Here is a 23730-nt window from a genome sequence, read left to right on the forward strand (position 1 = left end):
AAAGTTGTAAAATATCTCATTTTTATTAAAAATTATATTATAAACTTTATCATTATATATCTTTTTCTCACTCAGTTCTTTACAATGTAACTTTTTCTCGCAGAGAAAATTGAATATTTTCTTCTCTGTTCAGTGTAACGTTAGGTAAAATTGTATACATGTATAATTATGAGTATTCATGTTCCAATGATTGAAAAACAATACGATAATAAGTATGCAATAAAAAATATGCTGACAGCTATGTCGAATGTCTAAACTTTCAAAGATCACAACTTCATCTGACAACATATAAACTCGTACGCGAGTAGCTTATCCTTCAAAGTTTGAGCAATAATACGATACCTTCAGTTTCTACAACTAGGAAACTGCATTTTTATAAGAACCACCGTGTTACTTTGGAGTAAAGAGAACGGGTCCAAAAAAATCGGTTTTTTTTCGGTGTGGAAACTTCTCTTATCTCCTTCTTTTCATTGGGTGTGCACGATCATTTTTGTAAAACATCACGGAGTTTCGAAGGAAAGAGCTATGTGGTAGTTTTCATTATCTTTTTTTTTATGGTCACACTTTTTGATTTAGGATTTTATCCAAGTTAAATCCAGCATATTTGTACAACATGATAAGAAAACCAAAAGAAAGTACTTTTCGATAGCTATCATTTAAATGGATAAACTTTAGGATTTCATCCACAAACACAAATGTTAGAACCATCCTGTATAGCATAATAAACAGTACCGAAGGAAAGCACTGCTCACTAGAATTGTCTCATTTCGGGACACAGAATGAAAAGGAAAGATGGAAAAGTTTAACATGACACGATTTCATTTACTGAAGGACGAAAATTAACAATTCGTCCGAGTAAACTAAAGATCTACTGCCGGTAACCTCACTGAGAAATGCGTGTCCTTAAAAGAAGTCCCAGCAACTGGTATCAAATACTTGACATATATACGGACATGTCTCTGAGATCTATTGAAGATGGATATGCCTCAATCAAGGGAGAAATAGTCCCCGTTTTTCATCTGACGGAATGGAGTTGTTTAAGGGAACACCAGAGAAACCTTGTGCGTTTAAACAGAAGCTCGTTGTTCACTTCAACAGTTTACGCGGGCTCTTCCATGTTGGAAACAATAGAAGAAACCCATTCCCGATTGCATTCTTCCAGCTTCTTTCGCCGAGCTGCCTTTTTCATTTTCTTTTCTACAGGCGAGTCGGATAACGACACAACCTTTGCAAAAACAGAGCCATTTTCTTCAGCCGTGATTGAATCAAGGCTCTCAATGTCTTTCTCAACAGGGAATGTAGGCGGCTCGTTCTCAATCTCCTCGCTGGCTATAGGATATTCAAGTGACCACATGCTAGCCACTCCAGCGTCTTCCGTATCATCTCCTTCCGGCTCAGAATCACATTCTTCTTCATAAGATTCCATTCTCTCATATTTGTGAACAGTTCGTAAAGCCAGAATATTGACAGGAAAATGGACCACTTTGGCGGGTTTTGACTGCAAGAAAAATGTAAATGAATGGTTTTGAATGGAAGCAGACTAAAACCGGAACATTGGCAACATCTAATTTTCAGCCCATCGGCATGCATCTTGTCACGTGAACAGTGGAACTGGGCAGATGGTTGGCGATACTGGTCGGCAAATAATTGGAATTTATTATAAATTGATAGTGATAATCCTTTTCGATTGACACGTCTGACTGCTTACAAAGTATTAAACAAAGATTTGCCGAAGATTATTGGAAAAATGTCGCCATATTTCTAGAGGTTAAATAAAGACAAATTTACAAAGATAAAAAGTAAATCCCTGTAACTTTCGAGCAGACCCTTAAATACGTTTATTAGTAACCAATATTTTTAATTGCGTCTTCTTAGTTACGCAACAAATCACGTGGAGAGGGCTATTCTAGTTGCTCGAGGAAAATGGTCCTCGAAGAAACCGCTGGAAAAGGTTGCCAAACAGACCAGAACCAAAGTAATAACTCTGGCCTATCACAACGCGAGCTCATAACCACGAAAACCAATCACATCTCGAAGCAAACGCATTCTGCCGTGTAAGTCATGAACCGCTCTAGTTGGCTTCTATTGGTTGAGAAAGTGGCGCGAGACTTTTGAGCCAATAACGAAGCGTAGCCGAAAAAAACCAAAGCCATTTCGAAATAGGTTCTTTGAGGCTGGTCTGTCAAGGGGTCTAAGCCGCCATGCTCGAGAGCAAGAACTTCATTGCGACAAGACAAACAAAGAGCTTGTACCATCTAAAATGGTAATTTTCTTCTTCTTTCTTTTTTCTGTCTTTTCACAGTGAGTTCACTGCTCTCCAACAAAGCGTTTTTCTGTCACGTGTCTAACCACCTGCAAAGAGCCGATTACCTCGACACAACTGAGAACTGGATGTACAGTAACACCTCTTATGCAGCAAACTACTCTTTCGACGAGTGTACTCTGTCGTGTTTGTTCCCGGAAGTCTCCGAGCCGGCATAATGAACAAACAGACTATCCTAAGAACAAGATCGATAGCTTCACAGTTGAAATAAAATCTATTTTTTAACGTTTACGTAAAAATAAATTTACTCACCGGAGCGTTTGGGTTCTTCAAAATTGACCCCCTTCTTCTGATAACTTCACCAGGCATCATAACATACTCCCGAGATACGGAATCCGATTCGATTATGACATGCGACTGAGAATCTGATGTCCCGACCTCAGGCGATGTAGCTTCAGATGTGACCGAAGTTTCTCCGAGCTCTTCCGAGGCATTTCCGATGTATGTTACAGGTGGCGGTGACTCCGATGAGATGACGGTGACTTCTACATCGGATGACGAGTCGTGTGTACCGTCCTCGTTAGACGATGTTTTATTTTCAGAGTGATTCGGGCGGAGTGGATGGACTATGGCGACCGGTTGTGAAGTCAATTTCATTTCACGGGATGCTGCGAAGAAAGCGGGGTAAAGTTACTAGTAACTGGACACAGAAAAGCACGTGGTCTTCGTTATGAAACAATATGTTGGATTTATGTTGGATTTTGTATTTCCCTAAATATTCAGCCGGCATGGTGCGAGCGGCAGCCAACTTATTAACTATATTTGTGGAAAATGCGTCAGTTACCGTAAGTAGCATCAACCTACGGTCAGCATCGCTGGCACACCTCTGCGAGCAGCTTAGCGTTCTGCTTCATTTATATAAATGTACGTGAGAAGCTAAGTACCATTCATTTGCTCATTTACTTCGATGTAACACACCTTCAACGCCAAAGGTAACGCAATGGTATTGGCTGGAGATGATAGGGGGGGGGGGGGGGGGGGGGGGGGGGTGAGAGGGGGGCGAAGACGGACTCTATTATTTCCAAAGTTAGCTTCAGTGGGGTTTACGTCTCCAGATTTGGCGCGGTTCTACTCTGTTTATGAAGCGCACCTAGAATTTTCTTATCTTCGTCCCCCTTTTTAGCGTGTAATGTGTAGGCAAAATCAAGTCAAAAGTACGCACCCCAAGTTACAGCAAACAAACAAAACCGTTATTTTGGTCCTTGCCGTTGGTTAGTAATTACTGAACCTCCGGGCTTTACTCCGGAAATGATAAACCGACTAAATCAGGCAAATAGTAAACAGTAATGCTTTGCAGGAATACTAACCATGAGATTCAAGAAGGCCGTCCGGTTTTTGCTTCAAGATACCACTGCTGGTGAGTCGGGGCACAGAGCGGCCTGACATAAGAGACAGAAGAGCGGACTCAATTTCCGGAACTGAAGGCCTTTTGTCGGATTCAACCCAACACTGAGACATCAGTTCATATCTGCAAAGAACAAAAAGAAACAGAAGGTTAATTATATACGTCTCGAAGAAATACGTTTTTTCTACATTACTTTTGTCCAGTTTGAGAGTAGAACTCCAGGTGTCCGTTCAAGAGAGGTGTCTGCCTATAAAGAGTCAAAGAAAACGAAGGAAGGACAGCAAGAACAAACTCTAGGTGTCCATTCAAGGGATAATGTCCGTCTTATAGAGAATTAAAGAAAATAACAGAAGAACAGTACCAACTCCAAGTGTCCGTTTGAGTGAGGTGACCGCCTTATTGAAAATCTAAAAAAATGACTGAAGAAAAGCAAGGACCAACTCTAGGTATCCGTTTAAGAGAGGTGTCCATCTTATAATAAGTCAAAGAAAATGACTGAAAATGGAAGGGACCACCTCTAGGTGCCTATTTAAGGGAATGTTCTGCCTTGTAAAGGGTCAAAGAAAATGACCAAAGAATAGCAAGGACAAACTCTAGGTGTCCGTTTGAGAGAGGTGTCCACTTTATAGAAAGCCACCGACTTAAAACAGCAAGCACCAACTTAAGGTGTCCGTTTGAAGGTGTCCGTCTTATAGAGAGTCAAAGAAAGTTCATGACTGATAATGGCAGAAAACAACTCTAAGTGTCCGTCTTATAGGGGTGTCCGGTACAGTACAGTTCAGTACAGTACAGTACAGTACAGTACAGTTCAGTACAGTACAGTACAGTACAGTACAGTACAGTACAGTACAGTACAGTACAGGACAGGACAGGACAGGACAGTACAGTACAGTACAGGACAGTACAGTACAGTTAAAATCCTCCAGACGGTAAACCTGTTACCACGGAGTTGCTGGCGACTATGCGGTCGACCAGTGCAGTGAAACCACTCATCTTGTGTGGACCTCTTTAACCGCTCAATGGGGACATTTAATAACTTAGCGATATTAATCCAAGGGGTCCCATTTGTATTGACGCCTAGACTTCGCAAACAGCATCTTCTTTGTCAGCGTAGTGTTTGGACAGCGGCAAATATGACCAATATATTTTAAAAAATAGTGTTGGCTCCTGAGACAAGACAATTGATGTACAATTTCAAACAAGCATCTAATGCAAACTTACAGTGAGTCCTGTACGTTGTCTTTGTTGCATGGTTCGGGCAGTGTATACAGACGATCTTGTATAACACTCTGTAACACTTCTTCGTCGGAAAGTTCTTCATAGGGTTGTTTCCCACCTTCAATAATCTCCCACAATGTTACTCCAAAAGACCTGCAAAATTACGGATACCAGTTAGGAAAATTAAAGTTGTTGTCGATTTTGTTCCCGAGTGACCGTTTAACATCGACTGATCAGTCAAGCCTGCTCGTTTTCCCGCCGAAAAAAAAACAACGTAGAATGGGAAAATCTTGTTTTCTTAACCAATCTGAATGGCGAAAAGTGAGTAGCGCCAAACGTAACAGCTACATTATAACCTCGCAATTTTTTGGCAAAACCTTACAGAGGCAGTGTGTATGTGTCCGCCCTTGCTAACCCCTTAAGCACAGACTCTAACTTTCTCTCAATAGAATTATCGATCCTTACCGGCGCACAGGTAAATTCCAGTTAGCAAATATCACGAGACGTTTTGGAGGGCCTCGGACGCACAGTCCGACCTAGACAGGTTTCGTTTTCAAACTGCGGGAGGTCGGCGTGATTAGATAGTTATCAGGGCTGCAGATAATGCTTAATTTATTCACAATTCCTTCCCAATATATCTTTGTTTCAGGTGATCCTTGAAATTTGAGGCAGACCAGGCACCAGGTTTCTTAGCTAGGATTTCTGGGAATAAATAGTAACCAAAGTTGTTTTTCCTTGGATAACCTTATGGCAAATATAGCCTTGATTAGTTCATGAAACGATCCCTCAAAATATGATTCTTAGCTTGGGTGCAGTAGCGTATAATTTTACTAGTCAAGGGAGATTAACAAACAACGACGACGACAACGAAAACTGCAAGAAAACAAAACAAAACAAACAATAGGTTTAGATTAGCAAAACAAAACTATAACGTCGATGTGAATTTATTTGCCCTCGTTGCACGACCACGACGTGAAACTTCCGAATCTCATGTTTGCTGGAGGACGTGAAGACAAGTGTTGAAAAACCCACCAACATTTGACAAATTGAACGACATGGAATAAGAGCAACAAATTTTGAATCAGCGTGAATTCACTTTTTAAGAAACGTTTTCGCCACCGTCCTCGTTCCGTGAGCTCACGAAAAGACCGTCACTTGTTTATCAATGACCACTCACCACACATTTCCGCCACTAGACGGGGGTTTAGGAACAAGGATTCCATCTTCCTGTATCACCAACCCCTCTGGGGCTAACCACCTCAGGGGAATGGTGTTAGGAGCATTTGGCCTGTTGTAGTAGTCATTCTGAAATGATAAGGAAAGTAACGTTGAAATTATGTTTGACAACAGTAACAAGCAATATAAGCAACAAATTCCGATTTCTTTATTATCGAAAAACGACACAGTACTGCTCATTGGCTTTTTTTTTAAAAAAATAATTAGGTAGTGTGGATTAAAATATATTTTTACAATAAGAGAGCGATTTCTCGAGTGCTGATTGGACGAGAGCTAAGGTCGTTCAGAGTACAAACCAAAGAAATGACGTCATGGTGGCGCAAAACGCTTCCTCCTTCTCTTGCGCACGATTTCCCAAGAAAACTCGACGGAAATGGACCAAAAAAACTGTCAATGTTATTGTAAAAAAACAAACAAACAAACGAGTCGACAACAATCTTTCATGGACTGTACTCTTATCGACCATAAAAATGATGTCAAGAAAATGTTCAAAAGTTTGCAGTGGAAGTATGTCTATGTTCGATAAGAGTACAGACCATGGGAAATTGCTACTAAACATGGAGATATGTAAAATAAAATTGCGTAAAGCAGACCCTTGACAAAACCACAAGTTTGCCCACCTTATAAGTGCATCTTGAAATTCCATAATCTCCTAATTTGACAGTTAGATCGGGGAACACGAGGCAGTTTCGAGCAGCAAGATCACTGGAATTAAAAGAGACATTCTTCGGTTAAACATAATTAAGGAATAATACTCGGTCAGAAGACACCCAAAAAGCATTGCTATCTATAAGCGTTCACAAAGAGGGGCGCTTAAAATGCCCGGCAAATACTTATAGAGAAGTGTTCCAGATTAAGTCCAGTTTGCCAAGGACTATAAGAGCACCATCTTGAGTCACAACAGGGCCATACAACCAAAAATTTTTAAAACGGTTTTTGCAACTCAAGGAGACTCAAGACTAAATAAGTAGAAATAAATTTTAAGTCATCACAATTGACGCTCGGAGTGAGAAACTAACACGTCACTACTGGAGCCCTTACGTCAACAGCCTGTATCTATATCTGTGCTACCAAGCGCGCTGGAAAAAGTAAACTGCTTAGAGAAAGTCGAGGGGAAAGTTATCATCAATATGCTCTTATGGAGTTTATCTAGGATTACTGCTATGCGGGCTTATGCCCCATTTATATGGAGAAACGTTGTTTTAAGAAAAAGTGTCACCCTCCCAGCAAAGGCAACTTTAGCAAGTGTTTATATGAGAAAAACTTTGACCTGGGTGATAGGGTAACCCTTCCTGTGAAATTTGCTCTTAAACCCCGGCTATCTTTAACCCGCTTGCTAACCCTGGCTCCTTGTAAACAGGCCCTTAGTCTTGTGAAGTTAGAATAGCATACCTGTGATAAAAATAATTGGCATGCAAACAGTGGAGGCCAGAAGCGATATCTATAGACATGCGTAATGGCAGAGGAACTCCTTCACGTTTTTTATTGTACCGTTGCTCCAAAAGGAACTTCTTGAGATCTCCCTATTGAAAAATAAAAATATAAGCGAAACAAAACTTAACAAAACGAAAATTGAATAAATGAATCACGAGAAGTTTCAGCTACAGTGGAACCTCGATTTAAGAGCCAAGGGACTGATAAAATTTGTTCGCTATAACGAGGTTTCGTTATATCGATGTTATTTTTCATATTTTACCGTTATTAGGGTAAAAAAAATCGTTCGTTATATCGAGGACTTCGTTATATCGAGGTTCCACTGTAGCATTTACAAATAAAACAACAACAAAAGTGAAGATGACAGAGCGAGAAGAAAGAGTTAGGAAACTAAATATGCGGATTTAAAGTGCGGCTCCCTCACCAATCGGTGGCAACAGTGTCAATCATTTCAGTGTGAAATAAAGATCAGCCTTCTTTGTAATTATTATGCAATTTAGGTAAAGTTTAAACTCGAGACAATGCTGGCCAGCTGTCTCTCCCTAGAATTCACAGGGGCGGCCATGGGCCTTTTTACGGCTGTCATGTTGAGGTCATCTCATTTCGCTTGTGTTGCATTACGCGTACGTTCGCTTGTGTTTATTTTTGCTCCCTTCCCAGTCCTCTCTTTGGTAAGCATTCGGTAACTATATTTAGTTACCACTGGTTACCAGTGTGACGGTGCCTGGGTGGATGCCACTCACAGGGTTGTCATGGTTACCCGCTGCACTCGGCTGCAGTTCTGGGCTCCACCAGCTTCTCAGGAGCCTCCCCGCCCCCCTCAGCCCCGCCCCATGCTCATCTATTGTTGACGAGTTTAATTGGTTTTAGACGATAAATAAAAGAGTATCAATCGACCCAATAAAGTTAATTCAAGCAAAGATTGACGAGTGAGGATACAAGACACGAATATTAAGCAGCCCCTTGAAACCCTTTAATGCCAAGCCCAAAAAGATATCGCATACTGGAATGAAGTTAAGCAAATGGTACACGCAGCCTTATTGTCACTTACGAGTAGTTTCGCAAGTTTCATAGCGAATAAGGACGCGTACAGTGTAATTAGTATTATAAACAAAATGAGCCAACACAGCCCTTTTAACTCACCACTGGAGTATGCTCTAAGATAAAAAGCCAAGGTTCTTGTTCTGTGGCTTGTCCTAAGACACTCAATACATTCTTATGTTCAACGTGTCTGTGAAGTAAAACAACAAAAAATGATCACATAGGAGTTATGTGCTCTGGCCATTTCTTTCACTAGCGACTTGATTCAATAATGCTCAAAAAAGGAAAGCAAATTCGTTACAACTGGGAGTATAATCCACATTTTAAGCGGGAGGCACTTGAAAAATAGGAAATACAGAAAAATGCAGAGAATTAATCAATTGTGGCAAGAGTTGTGTGTGGTTTGTAAAACAGTATTTGTATATCGAATAGTGTGGCAACGATTTGATAATAAGTAGAAATAATTTCCGTCAGCATTATTGGAGACTAGTAAACTGCGGTCTCCGACACATCAAGATAACATGAAAAGCCTAGAGAATCTAGAAAACTGACACTTAAATCGGCACTCATAATCTCCGATTCATTGCTGAAAAAGACAAGGCCACTAATATCAAGCGTTCCTTTTACTATATTATAGAGACTTTTTTATGTCTCAAAGCGACGTCAGAAACTGACGGAAAAAAGGAGCTTTCCGTATGAAGACAACATTAAGTTATATAAATACATTCAGATACAGACCTAAATATCTCCATTTCTTTTCTAAAAATTTGTTTCATTTGTGAATCAGAGTTTCTTCTTAATTCCTATAGAAGGGAAAGGAATAATTTTTAAGTAAAATAAACTCATTGCACCTTAGATAATGCACTGAGGGTGGTTCTTTCGTTCTTGCTTTTGAGTTTCTGGAACGAAGCCCTAAAGGTGTCATAATTCAAATGAAAGCTACAAAGCAGTACTTTCCTGTCTGCTGTTTATTATGGTATATCCAACTTTTGAGTCTGTGGACAAAATCATAAAGTGTGACCATTCAAATGAAAGCTACATTGTACCAAGCTGTACTTTCCTGTGGTACTGTGGACGAAATCCTATAAAGTGTGACCATTCAAATGAAAGCAACTGAGCGGCACTTTCCTGTGGTACTGATTGTTATGCTGTGCAAGGTGATTCTAACTTTTGCGACTGTGAATGAAATCCCAAAGTGAGCCCATTCAAATGAAAGAGCTGATAAGTATTTTCCTGTGGTACTATTTATTACGCTGTACAAGGTATCTCTAATCGCTGCGTCTTTATATGAAAACCCAGGCCCAGGCTACTTCTCCATCACTTTTACATCAATTGCGCATGGAATGTAAACGAGTGAGTTATCACATTTCTCACGTGGCGTATCTATGGGAGTAAAACGTTAACTTACTTTAATCACCACTTTCGTCCTTCTCCAACCAGCCTTTATTCGGAAAGCGTCTCCTTCGAACACCTGAAAGAAATACGAACTTTATGTTATAAAATCACAAATTTTAAGCGCAGCCTTGCAGGAATGTTCAGTACTTCGACCCAATTTTCGGGAAAAAACGTCAGCAAAGTAATACGTTTGATCAGCAAAACAGCAAACTTTGTATTTTTTTTGCACATTTTTCACGTACATGAATACCATGTGTACTCGGGCACAAAAGTGGGCACCGGGTTCCAGTGTGCACACAATATTTGAAAGTTGCGGGCAGTCCACAGCTCTGTTCTCGCTGCTAAGTTCATGTTTCAAAATGGAGTCTGACAGGGCGAAATGGAGTAACTATGTACACAGTCACATATCGGGTACTCAAAGTGTGAACACAACACCATTATGTGCCGGTACCGAGGCACTGGTTCTCGAGCACCAAGTGTGGACAGTCCCTTACATTACGTTACCACCAACCTTTCCAAACCATCCGGTACCAAGTTCCGTCCCGAAGACTAAACGATCCCGCGGAAACATGCTTTTATAAGCATGACTGTAATCTGTAAAAAGATGAGCATGTTAGCTGAGTATTTCAAACAACTGTGACGATGCATGTAGATGGCGCGCGCTGCCTAACCCCGAGTCTTCAACAATTAAGAAAAAAATTAACAGTTGTCATGTAAATTTACACAAAACTAAGTCAGAAGAAAATTATTTGGCTCGATTTCCGCCGTCTCCTATCTCCGATCATTGATCTTCCCCGAAGAGAGACGGGGGGGATTAATGCGGGCTCATTTTTCCAAACAATGGCTGTTAATCGAGACCAAAGTAAATTTGACGCCAATTAAATCAAGTGAATAGTTTTTAACCAAGAAGATTGTTATCTTAAAAGTTGTTAGTATATCAGCTTGTGTTCTCAATTACGTTTATTAGCGTACTGCATGCTTTCATTACAGGCTTGCATTGAACGACAAATTCTTGGAACGAAATCGCTTAACTTAGCTTAATTTTAGAAGCGCATTAAAATTCTGAAGTCATTCTGGATCTAACAGCATGCATAAAACTAACATGTGAGGAGCAAATTCAAGTCTTAGCCCACTGAGCTAATCGGGAAAGAGAAAAAAAATGCCGAGCATAAGCAGTGTTTTTGTTACCTCTGCGTCCTGCGTACCTGACGCATAAAATCCCTAAAGACGCAAAATAATTCATGGCACGCGTCAAAGATCGAGCGATCGAGCTGAACATGTGTTTTTGTAGAAATATCCTGTTCGTTTCTGTGTCAGTTATTATGGCAGTTGTTTCGGTCTTTACAGTGCTTTAAATAGAAGGACTATATTTTAATTTCAGTATACTGTAATACAGAGTTTTGGAGTCTGTCTTCAGATTTACTGTCTGGTTACATAAAGGCCCAAGCATTTTCAATTTCGGGCTCGTTTTTTTTAACTTGGCCTCGCTGGTTCTGGACTGGGACTCATGATTTTTCACAAGATGAGTGTTAGGACTCACCATAACTATTTATAACAAAATCATTGGGATAAGGGGTACTGAATTTTCGACGCTAGGATGCGACCACAGCATGCAGCTGCTCCAAATACGCATTAATCGAGTCGTTACTGGGAAGTTTATACACAACCAACCACCGCAAAGTGGCAATCTTTCATAACAGCCTTACCTTTAACTCCATCTTTATTTGAGTCCTCTCCAAGAGATCTGTATCCAAGAACTGTGACAGAGCCATCTGTTTTATCTGCTACACTTTCCGTCAATGGGTTACTGAAGCCCATTATAAAGCCATTGTTTTGAACTGTGTTGTCTGCTTCATCTCTCATAGTGCGGTAACGGCCGCGCATTGAAGCGAGCTGAAAATTAAATAACATCTGAGTAACAAATCTGAACTAGTACCATGAGTTTCCTTTTTAACCATTTTGCACCCAAAAGTGGCCACAGTCAAAATCCAACAACATTTACTCATTTCGTTTCGTGAAATGCTAGAAAACAAATAACACCACTTCAAAGTACTGCAAAAAAGGTTTCATTCGAATGGTCACACCATTATGATATCGTCCACAGACTGAAAAGTTATTAGAGACACCTTAGGAGAATTCATCATCACTACCTATACTAGAATTATGAAGGTGACTCACTGATGTCCAAAATGCTTTTGAAGGACAAGAACAATGAAGAAAGAAAGACAAACAGGAAACCTCAAAGACAAGAAAAAAGATGGTGCGAGCAAACCACAGTCAGTGGTTTTGGATCATCGCTTCCAAAATAAAATAAAATAAAATTTAAGATAACGACGTCAGCGAAAACATGACTTGAAAAGTAAATTGCTTTTAAACTTCATCGCGATTATTCAAACTCGCTCACTTTGTAATATTGGTCAATCTTAGGACTCAAGGTAAGGGTTTAAAAGAGGTTTCTATGTTACATGTATACCAACACTTTCGTTGGATGTTTAACTGGGACTAAATCCTGATGAGACTGCCCCTTCAGTAACCAAACCGAGGCCTGAAGGGTCGAGAAAAACTATTTTCAAGTTTGACCCCCGCCCCCTTTCCCTCTTCTCTAAGGGTCTGGTTGAGACGGTCCCTAAAATTACTTAAGGGTCTAGATTAGCCACCACCCTTGAACCATTGTGTACTTAGTGGCCTGGCCTTAAAATAGAAGCGAGGCTGAAGGTGCCCTTGTTCTGTTACAGACCTGTTCAAACATGTCCAAACCTGTTCATGGTCATGTTCCGAAGGGAAGGGACCTTAAGCAATGACGACGACAGCAGTAAAAACGACGGTAAAAAAATGAATTTTCCTTCTTTCAAACTTACTCGCGTCTATCTGGATCCGCTCAGTATGTCAAATGCAGCCGACTTTTCCTGGAGTTGAATTCCTAAGGATTTTTATACAAGCTCGAAAAGGTGAAGGGAAATTCGTCGTAGTATGTCCACGTCCTCCTTTAAGCGTCAAATTAGGAGGTTTCACGTCGTAGTCACGTGCAGTGGACGTCAAAGAAATGTACTAAAAAGCGTGATGCACGTGCAGAGCTGTTTTTTTTTATCATTAAACCTATTGTTTTTTTTTTAAGTCGTCGTTGTGGTCGTAGTCGTGGTTGCTTAAGCTTCCTAATAATAGCCGGAGATAACAGCCGACATTTCATGACGCCACCACTGGTTTCCCCGCGAAATGACGTCTGAGAAACGACTGCAGAAATTCCCTGATACTGATGACTTGTCACTACCAAGATCTGGTTTGTGCTTCTGGTTGAAGAAAATTTCTCTCCCGACACGACCAATCAGAAGCGCTACCCAGACCTGGGTAGCGACACGTCATCCGTATGGAATCTCTGCGGTCGTTGCTTAGGAAAGTGGTCATTTCGGGGGGAAACCAGTCGTGGCGTCACAAAATGTCGGCTGTTTTCGAAAGGTTTGTAACAATGAAAATAAAGTCACCTTCAGCCTTGCTTCTACTCAAAGGCCTGGACACTGAGCACTAACTTTGAAATGAAATGTCCTCCTAATTATACCTACGCTTAATTCTGAGTCGAATAAAACTTCGAACGAATCGTGCCAAAGAAAAAGGATTAGAAAACAAAAAACTACCACGCAAAGTCATTTCGGGGGGAAACCAGTCGTGGCGTCACAAAATGTCGGCTGTTTTCTCAGTCGAAAGGTTTGTAACAAAACAAGGTCACCTTCAGCCTTGCTTCTATTCAAAGGCCTGGACACTGAGCACTAACTTTGAAATGAAATGTCCTACTAATTATACTCACGCTTAATTCTGAGTCGAATAAAACTTCGAACGAATCGTGCCAAAGTTAAGGATTAGAGAACAAAAAACTACCACGCAAAGTCCTTATCTTTCAGAAGAGGTTTCATCTTCGTTTTCGGAATAATCAAACTATCAGGATTCTTTGATAAACTCAGAACAATAACTCGAAGGTTAAAAACCTTTAAATCATGAAAATAAAATTACGCCGACGAAAATTTTGCAATCTACTCAGTGTCCACGATATCTGGCTTTTTCCCAAAATGAAAAAATGCACCTGACAAGTAATGTTTGGAATGATTGAAAGACTGTACAAGAACACGTTACGTGCATGATAGTGTCAAAGGTCACAAAATCAAACAAAAATAACATTAACGTACTACTTAAATTGCTTTTTAAATATCAATAGTAAAAGGTCTTTGAAATTACACAGTGTGACATCTCTTCGATTAGATACATAAGATCCATCTATTTCTTATACTCGAAATATTTAATCGTTTCTTTTTTGTAACAAAAACTTTTTAAGAAAAAATGAGTTACGGAAATTTTTTAGAAACACACCATAATAGGCATCCACCTTTATCAAGGAAATATGCTCACACGCTCAATTTCGCCTTTCAAAGCAGACAGAAAGGAAACGTGAATGTCAGTATTTAGACATAAAAACGCCACAACTTAAAGCCATACTTATCACTGTTAATTAAAGTGGTTCCTTTTTTGGTCCTTTTACCAAAGATAATCGCAGTGTTAGAGCACTACAGAACATGTATGATTTGCAAATTTACAGCCGGCACAAGCGATATTCTTTTTTTTTTAATTTAAAGGCATTAAAGTCAACAATTTCGAAGACGTTTGCACGGGAGAAGGAAATACCTATTTCTCAATTATGCAGCTGTATCACATTCAAAGTAGTTAGTCTTCGTTCCGACGTTAAAGATGGACCTAAGAATTTGTCTTCAACAAGTAAAGTCACCTGCGGATTTGGTAACTGGAATGTTTTTGAATTTAAAACCTAAAACAGCCATGAAAATGTGGAACTTATAAAAATATATATAAAAAACAGAGCATCGGCTCGCGCGATCTGTCACCTTTTACATCATAATAATGAAGTTATTCCGCTCTGTCGGCCTTTCCGTGATGAAAAGTGCATGTATAATTATCACGAAAAAAAACTTCTTATAGAATATAAAGCGTACAAGAAGAGGTTTTAAACGTACCTTATACATAACTCGCGCGATTCTTTGTATAGTGTATTGGCCTTTTTCATTCTACAACAGCGAAGGGTCTCTCGTAAGCTAACCTTACCACGATGATCAGTAAAAAAACCGAGACATAAACCTCGTTTTCTCTGGAATTTCATCTAGAAAGCGACGCAGATCTTGTCGACAACGAAAACCCATAGCTCTGATAACTTGGCCACAAGCAACACTTGTTTTCTTATCTGTTCAGTATATGAAGAATAGTGATTCTTCCGGAAGCGTGAGCAACGAAACCAAAACAGCATTAGGGATGAAAAGGAACAAGCGAGTTGATCAACCCGATAGCGAAAGTTCCAAACAATAGCTTCATGCTGCTAGCTTCATACAATGCAAATTTATTGGCTACAGTTCAGTTAAAAAGTGACCAGGTCGTATTTGTTTTGTGATTTGCACCTTACGTGGTTTACATTCCAGGGCACAAAACAATGCACCCCTGGTAACTAAGGACCCCGTATATAAATCAACATAAAATTCTTCTTTTTCACTCTTTTTTTTTTTTTTTTTTACAAATTTCCCACTCTTTTCAGAGGGCTTTGCTTGTGGTGTCTCAGCACTTCAGAACGTATTCAATTGGCTCATCTAATCTAGATCACCTTAGGTTAACACTAAAACAAATTTCGCGGGCAAACACTATGCACCGAAGTTTCTATAACGTGAGACAGTACAGGTTTAGTTGTTTGCAAAGTACCTATAACATTAATAATAATAATAATAAAAACTCTTAAAATAAAACACCTTCACACACTATTTCTGGCATTCTAAAAATACCAGTTGAAAGAAGTTGTCAAGATCAGATACGTGGCTTTTGCGACTTTTCCAAAAGATAAAATAATGTCAATTTATGTGTAATGTATTTTAAATACTTCAAGATGAAATTCAATGTCAATCACATTGATCATTCTGGATCCGAGAGAGAACTCGATATTTTTCGGGGATTTAGAATGTCTGGGACGCAGGCTACAAAGGTCTGCCAACATTGCTTTTTTGCATTTAAAAGATAAGACTTCCAAAGCTTCTAAGAAAATACACTCAGTACATGTAAATTTTCTGTCCATTTCCTCAATCACGATGCCCATTAGTTTCACTTTTGTCATTTTTATCAACTGACGTGATACAACTCACTTTGACTCTGAAGATGACTACCTCTCAGGTTGTCGAAACGTCAGTCAATATCATCAACAACAGTCCTATTTAGGACTACGTTCACCCGGACGATCACACTCAACCTACTTACATTAGTTAGTTACTTTGGGGTCGGTTATTTAAACGAAGTCTAACTTAGACGCGGTTTAGGGAATCTTTGGAACTCCAGATCTCTTCCTTCCTGTATGCTTTCATGAAACTGATCACGATGAATGGCGCTTACTTAAAAAAGTTCGGCAAACTGAAAATGGCTTAGAACGAGGTTTTGTTAAACACTGGCTAAACTCTGTTTAAATAACTGGCCCTTAGAGTCCGAAAGGTTTTCAGTAGGCACTAAAGTTCTTATCTCGTCTGAACTCTGAAGGAATTTTTTGGGTCACACAAACCGACTGAATTTACATATTTCAGTTTTTATGAAGGGCATTTGAAAATTTGCTCTAATTCAATACTGAAGTGAACGTAAGAGTAATCAACAAATTAATATGCACCATCAATTATTCTTTTGTTCCCAGTTGATCTTCCAACCACTAAATAGAATTTATTAACATCAAAGTACCTTTTGGAATTGTGCTTCAGCCCAAACTCACGTTCATGTTGTTTTTTACAAGTAAAAGGCTTTCTAGGGGGCAATAAGAGGCAGACTTGAGGCAAGAGGCAGCATCACTCCTTGCAGAAAAAGCAAGAACCGTACATTTTTCGGAAGGAATAAACAAGAGGATTCTTTAAGATCTAAGGTTACAATGTTTATACCACATTTCTTGCCAGTGGTGGAGCCAGGGGAGAGGCCTGGGCACCCCCCCCCCCCACCCTTTTGTTTTTACACCAAACGGAGGCCTGAAGGGCTGAAAAGATTATTTTTTGAGACTGGGCCCTTGCCCTTTATATCAGCCCCCTCCCCCCCACCCCTTATCTGAAGGTCTGGATCCACCACTGCATACACACGCAATCATCAAAGAAACAGCTCTAAGACAGTGAGATATTACTAGTGTGTATTTTTAAGGAAGTGTGTTAGATACAAAAATGTACTTGTAACAAACTTAACCCTATATGTGTAAGTCCCAAGAGTGACCAACGTCAATTTTCTCTTAACAACATTAATCATCAAGAGAAAAGAAAATGGAATAAATAATACATGGATCTGTTATCACATTCTCTCCACCATATTCTTTGAGCAAATGTATGGACATCAGTCTAGAGAATTTATATGTGGATTTTGGGTCTTAAAGGGTTGACTCATGAAAACATTTAAATATGCAACAAGGACCTCACTAGCTTTTGCATTCCAGCAATGAAAAATTACATTTATTGCAACCTAGCCACATAAGCTACAAGTGACAATGATGATTATTAATAATTTATTACTAATGCAGGGTGTTCATTAGGCATTGAGGATCAGAGAATTCTCCGTTTACTACACTGAACTCTGACTGGCCAATGTTCCGTAGCCTAAAATGGTTTTTTATTCGCGCGTGGAGTTGATTTCGAAATATTCTCCGGTAATGTACATCTTTCTTCTGCTACTAGAATTCTTAATTAAAACCCTGCTAATGAAATTAATTTATTATCGTACAACGGCAAGGAACATATGCATACCTTGGATATCCAGACTGCTCCAGAGTTTCTTTTGAAATAATGGTAAATAAACACTGCTGTCACTACCATGGAGAAAAGGGCAGCTAGCAAAATCATGGCTATGAGTGTAGCTGAGTTTGAAGTGTCGCCCACACTTGCACTCCCCACAGCAGCTGCTGATGGAGAATATGTAGAGTTGCTTGAAGTAACTATCATTCTGTCAGTCTATATTTGAAACAAAAAGCAAAGTTACTCAGTTCAACAAGCAAATCTATTTAATACGGTTAATATTATTAGAATGCTTAAGGTTTTACAGTGAATTTTATCACAATTAAATGACACCAGTTCATATGCACTTAATTGTTCATCTTAGGAAAGGGTCAACCTGAAAAGAGAGAGCTTGCAAAAAAGTATTTAAAGAATGGCAGGCACTGACTTTAGATGTCTGTTGGGTGCTTGACTTATATGACTGAGAAGTCTGTAAGACAGTGTTGACTGCATCCCAGCTTGATTGCATTAAGTCAAAAGACGTCAAAATTTCACACTCAAGTAAAATTCTGCTTGCTCTTTAATATTACTCCAAGACAGAGAACTTTTTTAAAAATTTTTTAAATTAAATTAATTTTTAAATTTTTTTTTCCATGTCACAGTCACATCAGGTGATTTGGTTGTTTAACATACTTTGAGATGACTTAGAAGATCAAGGCAATCAGGACAGTTACACAATTATCATAATAACAATAATAAAATAATGATTAAAAATAAAAACAACATTACTTTAATTTCTATAGCATTAAGATGTATTATATTTTTCAGACATGGAATTTTAATTTTCTGACTACTGTACAGTCAAACCTGTGTCTAACAATCACCCTTGGGAAATGGCCAGGTGACCACTACATACAGTGTGAAGGTTTCCTTTAAACTCTACTGGATGTTGATGAATAATATTTTTAAGTGAAAATAAAAATGAATTCTATAGTTACAATTTGTTGACAATAGCAACTAACAGCAACACATTAAATACACTATAAAAGACCCCTAAAATGCTGAGATGTACCGCTTTTGAGTTTCTGATTAAATTATCTGCAGAAAAGGCATTCTACAGACACATTTACGGATTTCTCAAAGAGAAGTTATTTTGTTTTAGATTTTAGGGCTTAAGGGGCCCAAATTGAAGCTTGTCATCGACTTTGTTCGGATGGCTAGATTCACAGTACTAAGCAAATTCAAGTCTTTCAGCTGCTCTGCAAGCCTAACTGCCCATGCTACTGTCTTGACAGCTGTAATGTAATGTAAACCTCTAAATTATATTTCCCCTGACCTTGCAATTTTTTTTTTCACATTTCCTCCAGCTTCTTTTCCTGGACACGGATATTCTTCATTTCTGATATATTTACTTTTCACAACATCCACATTTTTAACAAGCTTTGGGATATACAAATCGATCCACTTCGGACCTTTTTTCCCATAAGAATAATGTCTTTTCTTATAATCTTTATGAAACTGTGTGTCGACCTGAACTTTTCACTAATTCTGGCAAGAACTAAGAGTTTCCTTGACAATCCACTGACTTTTTCCTGCTGACCTTGAAACAGTTTGCCTTCCTCTGACCTTTCACTGACCGTTATAGGGAAAAATCTCTGGATATAATTCATGATAGCAGTCACATGTGTGTGTCTTTGTTTACAGACATTAAACAGTCTGCTTTTTCTCCATAATTTTTTAGAGAAATTTTAGGGTGGTTTTTTTAAATAACAGAGTTTGAAATTCACGGATTTAAGCCTGTTCGTTATTTCTTTTAAATTTACCTTTGAGTTACGAAGTTAGTCGTGCGTATATGTAGAGAACAAAGATCATTTGGGCATGAAATAAACAACCCTGTTCTATTAACATTTTGTAATTTACATCCACCGAGATCTTGTGGTGTTTTAAAAACATTACTGAGAATTGTTTACTAAACCGCGGAAGAACAATCAATGAAAAATTTAAGATCTCATAATAAAAACATTTAGATGGAGCCATCTTTTGACCCTTTTCGTGTACAATGGTCGTCAAGTAGGGGACGTGACAGAATCTTAATTCTCGTGCATTCTTTTCGCACGTACGTGCCGCCATTTTCGATTCAAAACTTACTAACTCATTAACAGCCTGCGTATATTGTGCAAAGAGGCGTTTGAGAGTTAAAATTAAAGGAACTTGAAATTCGCGACCGAATATTACCAAAAATTCACAAATATAAGCTCACCTGACTGTTGATCCGCGCTTTACGATGCGTATCGATTCCACCCCCAACACTTCCCACTTGAAAACATTTCGCGTTTCCTTGTACCCCTTCTTTAACTATTGCAGGGGAATCCCTCCACCTTACATCGAAATAAGTGCGGTTTTGCACAAGGTTTAGCTGGTCATACACGGTGAATCTTTCTCCTGTAAAGGCAAAATTCGGAAGTAAAGGCTCTGAAAGCAGTAAACCCGTCTAAACGATTGAAATTTCAACATGAACGAGAGCAAGAGTTAAACATTAGTTGGTATCAAATTGCAATAAAGTGAAAAGTAAACATGTCAATTGAGATGTACGACAGAAAGTGAAATGCTTAGATCGGCATTTCTGGCCCAGAGATTTCGAAGAAAATTGATCGGATGTCCAACACGAAATCTCTAGAACTGTTTCTCATGCATTGAGTTGCTTTCCCCACTATCAGAAAGTTGTATTAAAATTCAGCAAACAACCCATTTCATTTTTTTACTTTCCGAATAGAATTTTCACAACGGTATTGATGAGAAGGAAGTACTTTTGCGGCAGAAGTTTTACTGTCTTGGATTTCCGCCAGAAAGCCATTTATTTCTTTAAAAAAATTTTTTTTTTGAACAAAATTGATCCACGCGCGTTGGGTCTATGAATAAGAGACGTCTACAAGAAGTAAAAGACACTCGATCGAGCAAAAACAAAGCAATCTCTACTTAAATAACAACCTGGAAGATTTTTAAAATCTTGGAAAGAAAGCTTATTCCATAAACAAAAGTTTTCGATTAATCACGTTTTCACCCCTCATCAACGCATAAGCGTAAGCTTCATTTTCTGGCGTGACGCAAAAAAACGTGTTTCTACGATTTCCACGCAGACGAAATTTCAACAGCTTCTTCAAAATCAGAAGGCTCCGCTATTTCCAATCTTAAGCCAAATCAATCAAAAATAATTATGAGTGATTTTCTTTGCAAATCAATAAACTTACCGAAAATTCGTTGGCAAAACGTACCGTCCATTGCTGCCACTGTCTTTCTATTATCTGTCACGCGCTCGTGGTTTTGTCGCTTTCTTTGCAGAAACCTGATTGACTTGCTAAACAAGACCCGCCTTTTTGTGCAAAAACAACGCGTCACCTAGATTGTAATCTCCTTTTTCCTGAATAAAGAATTCTCTTCCCTTGAGAATAAAAAAGTCAATTAGGCGTTTTGACATAATTTCCGTGATTTTCTTTACCGCTGGAGAAGAAACGGTCATATTTGCGCGCAACTGATAACCGTCGATCGTATCGAACAGAAACACAGCTTTCGGATCAAAACAAATGCTACGTGACAAGTTCTCTGACAGGTGCTCTTTCAACTACACACGCGCTAAACCGACTTTTAGGTAACGTCATTTCTTCAAAAGAAAAACCCTCTCTGGAACAAATTTTGCAAGACGAAATAGAAAATAATTTCTAATTCAGCTTTGATTTTGCATTTTCGCTTTATTTCCCTTTGCATTTTAAAGTCCTAGTCGGGAAAACCTTTTCAAAACACGAAATATTGCCCGCGGAAACGGAACACAGTCCAATATTGTTTATAATATCAAAGTTAGGTCAAAGTTGAGGTTCCGCCGTCGGAGAAGGAAACGTGATTTTTTCACGAGAAAATATTGGAGCACAGTTAACGACGAATAAACACGAAGGAATGCGTACGTATTTCGGAACTGCTTTATCGAGGACATAACATACCAGACATACATGTTGTGGTTCAATTTTATCATTGTTTTAAAGTTTATTTTCCTTTGTAATTTGGATATGGTCATGTTGGTAATGAGTTTGAAACAAAGGAAAAGAAATTTCAACCAAGGATGGATTCATTTACAACTTAGGCCCGTTCAAACGTCGTGCTACTGCCGTGCCGAACTCAATTGATCGAAATAAATTCGACTCTAGCACGGCAGTAGCGCGACGTTTGAAACCAAGTCCTGCTACTGCCGTGTACTACGCGGCAGTAGCCCGCTGGAATTTTTAATGTTTTAGGCCTAAAAACACTAAAAAAATAATGCGACAGTCATACGCGTATGTTGCAAATGAATTCACCCCACCAAGGATAAAATTGAACCACAACATACACATTCCTTATGACATACATACGTTATACTGATATGCATGAGAAAAGTTTAGTGTTCTCTCTCATTTTTTCACTGCGGTATGATTTAGTATAAAGAGAAATTACTTCTTTGCTTTCCGCTTTGAGAGCACTGTACCAGCACCCTAGTATGACTGCAAAAAAAGCAATCGTGAAAATTTCGTAGCTTTAATAAAGATAAACTGATCATGATACACCCAGTATCCTCTCTCTAGACCCTCAGCCATTTCAGGGTCGGCCATGGAACACGAAATAATTTTGCCAATATTCCAAGCTCCCCCAGATTCATTCTCCTTATAGATCCGAACCACAAGGAGTCTGTAGAACACTGTATGCTTCAGTAACATCATTTGTTTCTAAGGCTAAATTTATATTACCCATGAAAAGCCCCTGTATACCATATCTCCAAAACAGTGGGCTACGGCCCTAGCTCTCTCCTCTGCGGAGAAGAGAGCTGGGTATCTGCCTTATAAAACAGTAGATGAGGGGTTTCTTGGTCCCAGGGTTACAATACAAGCCTAGAGAACGTCTTTAAGAAAGGCTAAGGGAGATAAAAAGAGTCACAGAAACCGGTTGATTGGGACAAAAGTCAATGCAAGTTCATTTAGATCCTATGAACTATGAACTAAAAGGGCGGTGGACTCACTACGGCTGAACCTCTCCTTATGGAATTAGTACTCCAACTCAGGTGTCTGACTTAGAGAGGTGTCTGGCTAATGAAGAGTCAAAGAAAATGACTGAAGAACTACAAGAACCAACTCTAGGTGTTCGTTTTAGGGAGAAAATGACTGAAGAACAGCAAGGACCAACTCTACAGGCTACGTGTCCGACTTAAAGAGTTGTCTGTCTTACAAAGACTCAAACAAAATGACTAAAAAATAGCGAGGACCAACTCTAGGTGTCTGACTTAGAAAGGTGCCTGCCTTATGAAGAGTCAAAGAAAATGATTGAAGAACAGCAAGGACCAACTCTAGGTGTCCAACTTAAAGAGATGTCTGCCTTATAAAGAGTCAAAGAAAATGACTGAAGATGAATGGGACATTTCCATTAAAGAAGTCAGGCCATTAAATAAAAGGCCTTCAATCCATCAATGCGTTTAAAAAGGCATTTGAACGAACTGGAGAAACCTATTCAGAGGATGGTCTTGTTGTTCCAGGGAAGTTTAGCCCTGTTGTTGGTATGGTAATAGGAAAGAAACTAACCCTTTAAACCCTAACATCAAAATTCAAATTTTCATTTGTTATCACTATACGTTTTCAATAGAAGTAGTGTGGAGAATTCATGTTGAAGTATCAATAAGATTCATCTAGTGTGATCATGTCCTTAATTCTCATGACCAATTAATCTGTTTTACAAAGCAGTGATATTACAAGGAGAAATTTGATTCTCATCACTCTTGGGGCTTAAAGGGTTAAGGCTAAGTTCACACTATACTGGATAGCTACCTGATGGGTGAATCTCCAGTTTAGGGATCGGCACGGTGCGGCTTCACTCGGTCGCGGAAATCGCCACAACCGTTCTTGCGTTTGAACAAAAGATTCAACAGATGTCTCCTCGTTTGAACAGATGTCTTCTCGTTTCTCCTGTAT

At 39.1% G+C, this 23730-nt stretch overlaps 1 protein-coding gene across 3 annotated transcripts; it reads right to left on the bottom strand.

Moving 5' to 3' along the window:
• LOC140940281 (serine/threonine-protein kinase LMTK1-like) lies at positions 1-20315 on the bottom strand. Of its 3 annotated transcripts, none has more exons than XM_073389206.1 (14): positions 20010-20315; positions 17783-17986; positions 11699-11885; positions 10504-10586; positions 10006-10068; positions 9336-9400; positions 8700-8787; positions 7515-7645; positions 6743-6827; positions 6064-6191; positions 4890-5039; positions 3631-3791; positions 2576-2931; positions 1-1498 (listed from the first exon to the last, which is right to left on the bottom strand). In XM_073389206.1, exons 2-14 carry the CDS (start codon positions 17975-17977, stop codon positions 1100-1102), a joined length of 2091 nt encoding a protein of 696 aa, XP_073245307.1. In that variant the 5' UTR covers positions 17978-17986; positions 20010-20315; the 3' UTR covers positions 1-1099. The 3 variants fall into 3 exon arrangements, with proteins under 3 accessions (XP_073245307.1, XP_073245308.1, XP_073245309.1); XM_073389207.1 differs by lacking the exon at positions 20010-20315 and adding an exon at positions 19086-19220; XM_073389208.1 differs by lacking the exons at positions 17783-17986; positions 20010-20315 and adding an exon at positions 15005-15376.
• Positions 20316-23730: the final 3415 nt, after the last annotated feature.

This window comes from Porites lutea, chromosome 6, assembly GCF_958299795.1.
Source record: "Porites lutea chromosome 6, jaPorLute2.1, whole genome shotgun sequence".
Classification (NCBI taxonomy): Eukaryota; Metazoa; Cnidaria; class Anthozoa; order Scleractinia; family Poritidae; genus Porites; species Porites lutea.

Coding starts and splice junctions, on each gene's coding strand:
- LOC140940281 (XM_073389206.1), bottom strand. CDS start 17,977: ATGATAGTTACTTCAAGCAACTCTACATATTCTCCATCAGCAGCTGCT. Junction 10,069..10,503: donor GTACCGGATGGTTTGGAAAG/GTTGGTGGTAAC, acceptor TATTTCTTTCAG/GTGTTCGAAGGAGACGCTTT. Junction 9,401..10,005: donor GGACGAAAGTGGTGATTAAA/GTAAGTTAACGT, acceptor TCCCTTCTATAG/GAATTAAGAAGAAACTCTGA.